The sequence below is a fragment of the Mytilus edulis genome, chromosome 1, assembly GCF_963676685.1.
Source record: "Mytilus edulis chromosome 1, xbMytEdul2.2, whole genome shotgun sequence".
In the NCBI taxonomy this organism is placed as follows: Eukaryota; Metazoa; Mollusca; class Bivalvia; order Mytilida; family Mytilidae; genus Mytilus; species Mytilus edulis.
In genome coordinates, this window is record NC_092344.1 from 91,481,188 (window position 1) to 91,494,702 (window position 13,515).

At 31.6% G+C, this 13,515-nt stretch overlaps 1 protein-coding gene across 2 annotated transcripts in view; it reads right to left on the bottom strand.

Annotated features, from left to right (window-relative positions):
• Positions 1–13,181, bottom strand: part of LOC139494720 (uncharacterized) — a 40,281-nt gene extending 27,100 nt beyond the window's left edge. For both annotated transcript variants that reach the window (XM_071282934.1, XM_071282924.1), the window contains exon 1: positions 12,547–13,181. In XM_071282934.1, coding sequence (XP_071139035.1) covers positions 12,547–12,613 — 67 coding nt within the window. In that variant the 5' untranslated portion in view covers positions 12,614–13,181. The remainder of the gene's footprint in view (positions 1–12,546) is intronic.
• Positions 13,182–13,515: the final 334 nt, after the last annotated feature.

Sequence of the window (13,515 nt, forward strand, 5' to 3'; positions counted from 1 at the left end):
ATATGGGTCAAGCAAACACAAATACAACATTTAATACAGACAGTGAAGAATTACAAATATAAACATAAAAAAAAACATAGTTATAAATGGTAATTAATGTAGCCTTTGATGGACATGGACCTCATTTTCGCAATTCTAATGATTGCTTTATAAAGTCACCAATTTCTGTCAAAAGCTCAGATTTAGGAATTAAAAGTTGTTTTAGCTTTAAAAGTGGTTGATAATTTGTAAAATCAGGATTTAAATTATTAATCTTTAAAAATAAGCAATCTCTTAAAGTTGAGTTTAGTTTGCAGTATAGTAAAAAATGGTATTCATCATCAATTTTATTACAAAGTTTACATAACCTTTGATCTCTGGGTACATTTTTATATCTTCCCACTTCAACTTCTAGGTTATGGTCACTAACCCTTAATTTAGAAATTAATTGTCTGGTTTTAAAATTTGATTCTTTTAATAAATAATTTTCAATTTTTATCTCAGTTTTTATTTGACCATATAGAAATAATTTCGAACTGTCTGTTATAGAAGAAAGTTTATTCAAGACTTTTTTGTATAAAATTCATGTGATACCTGTTTAAACTTCATCTTTAAGGAATATTTAATTTTATTGTATGGTTTATCACAAGTTTCAAAATCTTTAGCATTTAATCCAGTCTCTTTAAAAATATTTAGAGCAAATGTATACCAACTATGAAAACCATCATTATGCAGGGACTTATTTAATTCATAGGCTTCTTTTAACAGAGGATTAATATCATGGGTATGAAATCTACAGAAATATAGCATAACTTGTGGTTTAATAAATGAAGCCATAGAAAATCTGCCCAGTTCTGTTTTGGCTGAAATATTACATGCAGTTTTCCTAAGCCCTAGGACAGATTTACAGTATTTATTATGAATCATTTCATAGCAAAATTTATCTTCTAACGACAAAGTATCACAAACAGAACCATGTTGTTCTGAACGTTTCAAAGATTTAAACATGGATAAATAATCTTCCATAAACCATACCTCACTATTATATAATAAAACAGGTCTTATTAAGACATCAAAAAGTTTGCATGATAAATTAACAGGGATGGATTGAAAGTTAGAAAATCTACTTTTTAAAGCAAATAGGACCTTCAATCCCTTTTTTGATAGTTCTTGGATAGCATTTTTAAAATTACCCTTATAGTTAATAATGTTTCCTAAAAAATTGTATTCTTTAGTCTCATTTAATTGGATGTTTTTATAGCATACCACAGGGGTGGGAGAAAATTTATTCTGAAACGTCATAACTTTAGTTTTTTTAGTATTAACTGTTAATTGCCAGTCATAGCAGTACTTCTCTAGTTTATTTATTGCATTCTGCAGTCCTATATGTGAACTTGACATTATTACCAAATCGTCTGCAAAACTTAAGCTGGACAATTCAGATTTTTGAAGGACTAAAGGTTTACAAGTATTGTCAAAAATCTGATGTATATCATTAATAAAACAATTAAAAATAGTAGGGCTTAAACTATCCCCTTGCTTAACACCTCTTTCCAATATGAAGGATTTAGAAATTTTATTATCAATTTTAATAGAAGATTCTGTTAAGTTATACATATCACTAATTACCTCATAAAATTTTTTCCCTAGCCCATTTTTTATGAGTTTGTATCGTAACCCATTATGCCACAAAGGGCAGTCAGACTCTACCAAAATTCATAACTATCGCGAAGTCTTGGGGAGTCCGATATTTTATCAATTGTATACTGAAAAGCCTATCAGATTCATTTCCCGTTAGATAAACTGTTCCTAGTTGTTTATATTAATTGCTTATTTTTGTGCAAAGAGAACGTACATCACTATAGAAATCTTCCATTTATCCATATCACACTTTTTAAATCAGAACATTATTGAAAAAGCATTCATGGTGCTTCTTGGTAATGACTTCGCGTAAAAACAAATATTACTCTAAGTGAGTAACACATGTTAGGAAAGGTATAATTACAAGAAAAATTCGTCTTTCAGATACAATCAAATTATCTTATAATTCTAGATGCTTAGTCTGATATTTGTTTTTCATTTCCACAATATCAAATAAAACAAACATCAAACAGCCGGCCAATTTTATCAAGAATGCTTGGATTATGGTATAAAAATATTACTGTGCGAATTATAAATAAATGCCAAGTTAATCCTGGTGAAATGTGTAAATATGTTTTTTACTAATTATCTCTACTACTTTCTTAATAACTGTATTAACATAACTGAGGAAAGCTATTAACATGTATATCTGCTCGAATTCACTGGGCTTTTCTAAAAAATGACGTTCTATTTCTTCATACTGATAGGACAATGGCCGTTAACCTTTGCGTTTTAATCTCAGGAATCCGATCCATCGCAGACTAAATTAACTATAAAGATATCTAAATTCGTCCAGCATGGAACTGCTATTGTATTATTAAACATGCATAAACATTAGTATAAATATAATTCATTTTCACTATGATTAAAAGCACAAAAAAAATCTACTTTAGATACCATTCATAATTGTCTGATGTGTATCCTGGGAGAATTGTGTCAATAGAGTTGACATATTGTTACATCAACTTGATGATGACATCTCTGATATGTGTCATTTATACTCTCGTAATTTATAAACACTTTCACGTTTTAAGATTAATCAAGTTATGGCTAAAACCATTGTTATAGCAAATTTAATTCAGAAAAGTAAAAAAAAAAAAAAAGATGCGAAGCGGGCGATGAAGAATGGACAGCACAAAGATAACAAGAAATCAAAATATATACAAACAGGTACAATGTACAAGATCAAAAATCGCCAGTGAACACCGGAAGGGTAAGCAGGTAAACTAAATTAAAGTGCAGTGCTTCAATAACGTGTAACACTTGTTTTCCGACCTTTTTTATGATTGACGAACTTTCATCATCAGACTAATACAACGACATTTGTTTAAATTTATGACAAATCATTTTAAACTTCGAAAACGTTATATTTTCATTCTGTCTATTTGGGTGGTTTTTTTTCTTTACGTAATTCCCCCCTTTTATAACACAGAGTCATTGATGATTTCACCTGACCATGATTCATATTAACCACAGGTGTGACCACCAGATGTTGTTCATTAACACGGATTGTGTTAATGTTAACATGGGTCAGGTATGTGTCTATTGTATTCCAACCTAGGATTTTAAAAGAAAAAAATCTGTGAAGTTTAGGAATTCATCATGGCACAATTGTGACGTTTGTGTGGATATTCCTTATTAACTTTCAGTTATCTAACCTCAATATCAAACAGATGTTTTCTTCTTTTGTACACTTTGGCCATTTCGTGTGTTCTAAATTGATTATCCGGAGAAAAATGTAAGGCTATAGAAAACATTATTTGGAACAGTCACCCAGAACAACGGTTCTTCCAACAAAAGATTTCATTCGTGTGCATAAACAAACGAATGGTCATCTTTTCATTTCTGTTTCTTTCCTACTTTTTTATTTCAAACCAGGAAGCTGAACACTTACATGACTTAACCTTACATTTTACCTGTCCTTTGCGTGACGGATATATAATTTGTTTAATTCAAATTTTCCCCATGGGAATGCCTAGCTATTTTTGTAAGGTGTATTAATATGGAGTTATTTCAGACGAAGATTGCTATTTTTATAAATTTCATTACCTCATCGTCACTTCGTGACAAAAGTATATTTAAACATTTTTTTAAGTAAAGAAGTATGTTTGTTTTTACGACATCGATTTCTATAGCAACGCTGCTATTTCTTAGAAGAAAACTAGTTAAATCCGAAGCGATAACACCTGAAATGTTTTATTTTCATCTGAATAATTGATTGAAAAATATTTTTTTTATCTCCCTTTGGAAATTCACAGTGAGTTATTGATTTTCCACATGGTATTTTAATACATAGGATTAGCAAACTGATCAAGACTTAATTGAGATTACCTCGCAATGTGTAAATAAACTTTGTTTGCATTTATTCTTAACACGACATCCAAAAACCGCTCACTGTTAAGACAATTTCTTAGAATCAACAGAGACTTGACACTATCATGTCAACATATTGTCGCCAATAAAAATATTATTTTTCTAGTTTTTACATATTACTCCATCGGAATGTTTGTCTTACTGACAAGGAAAGAAAACATCGACAAAAAGTTAATGGAATAGTAATCGCTGGAAGAAGGCAATAGTAAAATAAATATCTCCAAAGCAAACAAAGACATGTACAATGTGACAGCTTACATTGACGATAGTCTCAAAGCAGTGAGACGTTGATAATGACAAAAGTGACACCATTATTGTCTTTCGTATTGATCTGTGGTTCATGTTGGAAAAGAGATTCCATGTTTATATCGACATGCTTAATAAGCATATTCAGTAACCAAATGAACTCTGCATGCAACCTGAATCGTCAATTAGCTCATAAACCGCAAATTGGGCCACATGATAAGTTAAAACAAAATAGCTTTTTTTCTTGCGGTAAAAATATGAAGTATCATTTACAAATAATCCTATACGTAAAGTAAAAGAAACAACGAGCTTTTACTGCTGTTTTTCATCTTAGAAGCACAATGAAATGGAAGACATAAATAATGTCGACTTCATATATTCTATTCTATTCTAGAATGTGAATATAGGAGATGCAAGACAAAAGCGACAGCAACCGAAAAACAAGTCAATCGAAAATAGACATCTAGAGGTCTGACATCAGTCGTGATGCCTTAATATTTACTCTAAGTATTTTTGGTCTTTTGTGAACAGTTGAGTGACACTCGTACCCTATCTCCTTAAATATCTACCATCTTTAACATTTTCGGTAGTATTAACATAAGTCTTTCATTGCTGTTGATACTGTATTGTTGTCACATTGCCATTTACCCTTCATAAATCATTCATATGAAAACCTAAATTTCACATTCGTAGTTGTAAAAGTGTGGATAAGGGCCATTACAATACGGCATCTCTGCACATTGATTCCTGTAGTGCATTTCAATAGACACCTTTGTTAAGAGTGTCTAGTCAAAATGAAAGCAATAAGCATTACTTTGTCCTGTTTTAAGTGAATATAAGATAGCAAATGTGTCACTAAGCTGTGTTCTTGTCGATTTAAATTGAAAATAATCAAATCTTTTAGATGTAATTAAAGTTTCTACATCAAAATATACGTACAATTTTGATATTGGAACAATAAAGAAAGCTTTTTTGACGGAAAATAAGTACAATATCAGTTAAGAGTTAATCTATTAGATTTAAAAAATATTCATGTACACGTGTGTATTAAGAATGCAAACAAAATAGTATTTGTTTTTCATCTGGATAAATCTCAAAAACGTGTTTTATCGCACATGCTTACTGTTATGAATTCTGGCCCTGCATATATGTTTTTCAAAACCAAAAATAACATTATCTTAAGACTGTCAGACAACCAATGAGACGTTATATGATTGTCTTGTTGACAATATGTTTACACTGCAAAAACATAGCGTGGGGATAGGAGGTTAAGGTTTTCTCATAATCCTTGTTACACATTGAAAATAATTTACTTGCCTCAACGTTAACATGGCCAATAACACTATATTTTCAAAAAATATTCTGAAGGTTAAAATTTGAGGAAAAAGTTCACATATGTTTTCTTTGCAAGCAATGAAATCCTCGATTATTTCTGAGCAGCTTCGCAAAGATTTGACTCATAAATTTAATTCCTGGCCAAGGAAATCTATGACTGACTGACATTGGAAAGCCAATATGGCATTAACTTTTGTAGGCAGAAATATCGGAAATTTCTTAATCAAAAACGCATTAGAAAGGATTATAGAGTCAGGTAAAATGATTCTTTGTTGGTCTAGTGTATGCATGGCCAGCTGAAATTAACAATAACGAACCAAACCGACATACTATATGTCCATTCGCATCAATGAAAATCACATCGATTGATCAGACGATGTCTCAAAATGACTGAGGAATATCAAGTGCCATGAAAACAAAGAAGAAAATGATTAACCTCGTATCAGAATGTACGAACAGAAAACATCAATAAGCTACACCAGCAAACCAAAACAATTTAATGTCATAAGTTCGCAAGGTAAACTTGCTGTTATATGGAAGATAATTAAATTTACATCTCTTTATACGAGAATGAAATTTTAATTGGAAATGTGCAGAATGTCAATACATTTCCATTTTACTCGGGTCGATATTATTAACTTATTCATTTCCTATTGCTAGTCATTATTTTCACTGTTTAATGGAGAACTTTCAGGTCAATCTCGTGTGTAAATGTAAATTTTGCCTACGTCTAAAAAATATAAAAGCCAGAAGTCATTTTAATTATTATCCTATTTAATTATTTAACATTTGAGATAAATTAAGATTTCACTTGGATATAGTCTATTTCAGTCTCCAGTCCAAACTAGATGTGGTAAACGCTCGAGTCGTTTTAAATTAGCGTCATTACACTAAAAACCACCGTGAGGTCAACTCTGCTATTAAAATCCTATTTTCTCATGGAAGTAAAATATTTCTTTGAGGTTAAAAATAATTGCCAAAACTGTTTAACTTTCCCTTTTAATGCTGTATCTACAATGTGTTATACCAATTTTCCAAGACTTATATTTCGTTTCACTTCACCACCGCTACATTTTAACCAAAAATATGATTAATATACCTTCCAGCAAATATTTTGATAACTTTAGCATAGGATTGACAAAAGTTTGGTGGTCTCGGTTGAACTTCATCAATAACAATAAATAAATACATTACTCAAATATGTATTATTATTAATGTCTTACGCCACATTTCATTTGATTCATGAGATTATTAAAATGTTTGATACATTTAAAATGCAAACTGTCTGAACTCAGTCTCCAAACTTCTTTATCCTCCTATGAACATCTATAGAATCTGTATTTAATAATGAGATATTCAATAAATGTCTTACTTTATCTACGAAATGAGGTTTATAGCGACTACTGAAGCTATTTAATGACATTCTAAATTCATAGTATTTCGCGAGATCATAAAACTATTAAAACCCATGGACCTGCTGATCTGATTGTAAGACCACATACTGACCATTGGAAGATTAGGGAAATGGTCTAAATAGTTGGAATATAATGAAAACCACCTGAACAACCCGAACAGTTGATCCCTTCGATAAGTAAACATAACTAAAGCTGCCATAAATTATTGTTTTAACCGGGAATAAATAAACTGTTTAAGCGCATTGTAATTTAAGAATCATATACACGGCCGACACCCGGCTAACCGAGAGATAGGTCGGTTAATCTATATTGAGTATGCGGCTATATCGGCGGTGGGTCTGTTAATCGGGTTGGCTAAAGTCTGTTAATCAGGTGTTATCGTGAAAATCAGTGCAAGGTCACTATGTTTCATTGTATAACCTTTTAATTATATTTATATCATAAAAACTATTCATGTCTGACAAAATGATTTGGAGTACTGAATCCAGTGGTGTATTTTTTTTTTTTTCTAGCTTCAATAAACGATCTATAAAATGAAAAGGCGAGTTACTCATCAGTAAATTTATACACATTTTACACACACAAAATGTACACAAAAATGACAAGTTGGTTGAGTTTAATAGCATGCAATCTTTTGAACATCGAAAAAAGACAGGCATTATGTTTGTTTACCATATTAACATCAATAAGTGAAAAATCTACAGGAAAAACTGTATTTTGGTGACATAAATCAATTTTTGATAAAAATATGGTCTGTTAATGGGTCGGATGTATAAAACCCGGTCTGTTAATTGGTCTGTTAAGAGTAATGAATGACATTACAAGTATAATTTAATTGCTATATGGGGTGTTATCTGTATAAAGGGATAGGCTCAAGATTAGTAGCTAGAATATATGGAAACAAAACATGAACAATGAAACATAAGTTTATATGTTGCCATTGATGCATCTGATATTACATCCACTGTATCATCACAGTAAGTTTCCAAACGTTTTCATACAGTACTGATAAATCGATTGGTAGTTACTTTGTAGTGATCGTACATCGCGGAAAACTCAAATTAAACGTTTAATATTATAAGACCATGTGTAACATATGCATAATTTAGTTTTCACTTTTGATTTTTTTTTATCAAATGAACTAAAATATGTTTATAATGCAAACAAACACTACCTTGAAGGTCACTCGATAGAAAAACAAGCACGTTTGCGAACTGCGAGTCGGCTAAATGACTTACGATATCATAGGAATACATCATTACTCGAAAAATAAAATTAATATTATGCATTTATTGTGATTTACGAGATTTACAGGAATATAAAATTCTCTTTTTGTTACACATTAAATCAGTACCCAACACAAATATAAAAAAAAACTTACTAATGTCAATTTCTTGTTTAGAACCACGGTTTAAAGCTTGGTACAGACATTTCCTTATGCGGCAGAAAATGAGAATGATGACTCGGTACAAAGGAAAATACATACCGGAAATAAACTCCTCATAGATACCAGGATTGAAATTTTGATATTTACGCCTTATATTTACGGCAGACACGCGTTTCGTCTACGAAAAACTCATCAGTGACGCTCGAAAAAAAAATGTTTAAAAGGCCAAAAACGAAGCTGACAAGCATTGAGGAAATACAACTAATACCGGCGTCACACATCAGCGTATAGCTCCGGCGTGTTAAAAATCATTTACGCTGCCAATATGCTAGTAATTTTGGATGCATTTAACCTGTCAATCATATTTGTAACGTGTGCAAAACGAGCTTTAAGCGTGTATTGGGCGTACTAGAAGCGTACCTAAGGCTAAGCGTTTATCCGGCGTTCAAGAAACGTATGTTGGCGTATGTTGTATGTTTTTTATGCTGCATACAAATTTACTCGGATTGTAGCGTTCATCAAGCATATTTACTTTCCTTCAGTGGCTAGAGGTATAGGGGGAGGGTTGATGTCTCATAAACATGTTTATCCCCTCCGCAATTTTGCGCCTGTCCCAAGTCAGGAGCCTGTGACCTTAGCTAGTCTTATATATGATTTTTAATTTTAGTTTCTTGTGTATAATTCGAAGTTTATTATGACGCCCATTATCACTGTACTAGTATACATATTTTGTAAGGGGCCAGCTGAAGGACGCCTACGGATGTGGGAGTTTCTCTCTACATTGAAGACCCATTGGTGGCCTTTGTCTGTTGCCTGCTCTATGGTCGGGTTGTTGTCGCTTTGACACATTCCCCATTTCTTTTCTCAATGTTACCTTTGTATTTCGAAGTACTTCAAACTTATGCAACCCGCTTTGAACGATTGCTTAAGCGTTCCTATGGCGTGCAACTAACGTATACCGACTTTTTCAATTTTCTCTGTACGATTGGTGCCGGTCTATACGCCAATGTGTGACGCCGGCATAAGGTAATCTATTCCTGAGGTAGAAAAGCCTTAGTATTTCAAAGAAAACGCATTGAATTTAACCAGCTGCATTGCAACACATGACAGATTAATAGATGTTACAGACTTTGAACAGACCAAAAACTACGGCTGATTGATAACTTGGCGTAAATAATAAATTCATGCGAATTCGAGCGGCCAATCAGTCCATATAACGCTATATTGAAGTGACACACCCTTTTAATGAAATGCAAAGAAAAAAAAATTATATAAAAGTGCTCTTTCTATAAGAATACTGTTGCACCGTATTGTAATTTTTTCGTCACAAGTACATCTCATTTTTTCAATGTGAAAATATAAACTCAAGTAGTAAGACTATTGTCTTGGCTAAATAACTCTTAACTGACACGATTTAAATTGTCCAACCCATTAACAGACTGTATTCCCCTAATATTCATTAAAATGTGGTATAACTCAACTTATATAACAATTATGAAATATTTATCAATGACAATTAATTTTTTAGAACCAAAGTACTATTTTGTGTCCTTTAAATCATATCTAAAAAATGTTTTTTAGCCATTTATCCAAAATATTGCTATGCGTACAAGCATAAAAAACACATACTTGCGCGACGCCTTTTCGTTTTACTTAAAATTGCGTAGGCTATGCATTTTTTTTACTGGTGGAAAATGTTCTATGATAGATATCATTTTGTCAGACACTTTTGTTTTTTTTATGTGATTCTCATAATATGCCAAAAATCTGTATATTTAACAGAGTTTAACATTAAATTGTGAGTTTTACTCTTAACAGACGTATAACCAACCCGATTAACAGACCCACCGCCGATATAGCCGCATACTCAATATAGATTAACCGACCTATCTCTCGGTTAGCCGAGTGTCGGCCGTGATATAACAAGTTTTAAGATTGTATCTGATTGGCAGCGGTGTTAAAATAGATAGAAGATTGTTCATTATTTTTGTTTAAAAACGATCAGATATACACTTACTAAAGCTAAGTTTTTGTCATGAACAAACCCGTATCGTTTGTGTTACGATACTATCAAATATGACACAGGAGTTTAAAAGAATTATCCTCTGTGGTTTTTTATATGACGTTTTGTTTAAAAACAATTGTGGGAAGATTTTCTTTAAAACTAGCCAATTTCATAAGTACATTGAATGATACAATCTTTCAAAAATATGTTTAAACATTGCTATCTTTGTTACTTGAGAATGGGTTAATATTTAAACAATTTTCACGCCTATCTACTGATCACTTCGACAAGAAATTCAATTAACACCAAATATATGCATATTAACCAAGGAGAAAACATACTGTAATGCAAAGGTTACTGATGTATATCTACAATCCAGTGCGAAGTTCCCTCCTGGCAATACATACAAATGTAATGGATAAAAATTCAATTACATTTCCATTGGGAAGTAATTTTACATAAAGTGAGATGTATATATATTCTACACTTGTTATTGGTGTGAAAAAACCTGTCTATTATTTATTTACAGGGAGAGAAACGTTTATATTTTACACAGAATAGCAATCGAGTACTCCTGATGACGGGACCATATGGGGAGAACGATGACAAGATAATAAGATTACATCAATGCTGATAATCAAATTAGATCATCCTTTAAAGTGATAATGAATTCAATCACTCTTACTTAATTGACAAAAATGTCTTGGCCGGTCTGTGCCTTCAAGCATAGAAGAAATAATTTTAGGAAAAATTGCTTGAGGAAATTCAGCTAATTTTCTTCAAATATATTGATCTGATCATGAACAACTTGTCTCAGGTCAAACTTTTAAAGTTCAATTTTTGGCCATCAACACATATATAGAAAGAAATTTCCACATTATTAGATATTCAATTGGGTGTGCAAATTATAAATAAAACATTGGTACCAACTCATGCAATTTATATTTATCTGTCTGCATATCTTACTCCCTTATGGTTTTTATAGTTTTTATGCCTTAAAACTTCATAGATTTTTCAGCTGAACTGAACTAAGGGAGTACTTTTTAATGGCACAGATGCCCATGTTAATGAGTATGCATGTTTGTATATTTATGATGGCGTGCTTATGGTAGCACAAGACTAGCTGGAAAAGACTTGATATATCAAAGATGGAAATCTCATTTAATTCTATCTATTGTTTTTTATTGATTTACCACAGTATGATGCTACGTGATACAATTACTAAAATCGATCAAGTATATGTCTTCGTATAAAATGAAAATATAAAACAGCCTTTCAAAAAACTGTCTTCATCTTGTCAAAGCCACCAATAAAATCTTTGATAAATTGTCATTAGACTTGGGCGCAGATGTTCATTGCATTGTCTTCGGGAAAAGGAACACAAAACATTGCACTGTCATATTTGTGGAGAAGACAGTTTTTGCTGAAAGTCTTTTAAGCAGGATCGGTTTTGAATTGAGATGTAAATATTTGACAAAATTCAATAACAAATAGTTTTAGTTCTCAAAATACTTTAGATCTTTAAAAGAATGTTGATACTTATACAGCTTAATTTAATATTTTCGCCTGCTTAAACAAATTCACACATAAAATCAATCACAGGTTTGAAAAGATTACAGAATTTTAAGATTACTTTTACGATTGATAACTATAATAAAAACGTTTGAAAAAATAAACGTATTGCATTGAGCAGTCAAGTTTTCATCTTTATATAAATAGTCTTTGTCGTAATTATCAGTACGATATGATATTGTATATTTATTATCCAGGCCATGTTACCGACAAAATAAATTGCTTTTGATATTATTTGTAAAAAAAATACACACTTATGTTCTTGTAATTTATGACTGGGATTGTTTAGTTAATATTTCAACTTCATTTCTAGATATTAAAATATGAATAATTTATTATCAGAAGTGAACTGTGTACAATTTTTTTTTTATAAAGTTTTGCTTTATAGTAATTTTTCTTCATGACTACATCATCGCTATCTTTTGTTTTAATAAAAATAAACATTAATAATTCATCAGAGGGATAACGGCCTGTGAAATTTAATTACATGTAATTAAATTCTAATTAGCATTGTTCCTTTGAAAGAAATGTCAAGCGAGTGCACGATGTAAATAAAACATGACATTGTAATAAAAGATGCTGTTTGTACTCACCCACAGTTATAAATAACAGAAATAAAGGGTAAATATTCCACAATGTCAATATATAAACCTCCATCATTTACTTTGGTTTCAGTGCATTAAAAGTATTTTTGTAAATAAATCCAAGTATATTTGTTTACACCATTATTTTAAGTTTGGTCACATTCTATCGGTAACATTTCGTTGTGAAAAATAAGACCGTCACACACGAAAGACAACAATGAAATATTTAAATCTGGGTGACTAAATCTTCTTCGTATTTTATTACAATGGTTGATCCTGTACGCTTCGTTGAAATTAAACCAATGAACCTATACATTAAAATACACACGTGGACTTGATGCGGCCCTGTATCTCCTCCTAAGGCTATTTCACAAATTAGTCCAGTGAAGCAGTTTTGATTAGTTTCTAAATAATGATCGGTGATGCTTTGTGGCGCTAATTATCTTCATGTTTTACGATCCATTTCTCTATTTTCCAATGTAGATATTATATGTGTATAGGAAGGCGGAACATCGAGCGGAGAATATGTCAATTGATACACCGTCAAATCAGCTGATATCTACAACGAAATGTAACACTGTGTATCATCATAGGTACTAGCCAACCACATTGAATGCATTCGTGTGACAGAGTGTTACTGCAATGAATCACGCATCGGTTCTTATGAATATAGATTCCTTCATTTATCCAATCAGCGTATCGATACTGATTACAATTCTTCAAGTTGCTTTTTCAACTTTCTAAACGGATGCTAAAGGCATTAATTCTCAAAATTATTTTTGTAACATTCTGCCTTAACAGCAGTTGGTAAAACAACAGATACAAGCGTCAACTGTCGCGCTAAGATTCTAATGGTAAAAACTGGGCATCGTAATTTTATACAAATTAATAACGTCTCAAGATCTAGCAACTTGAGAAGAAAGAAGAAAAAAAATTATAAAGCGCCTTCGGCACCTGACATCAATTTTCAATTACTGA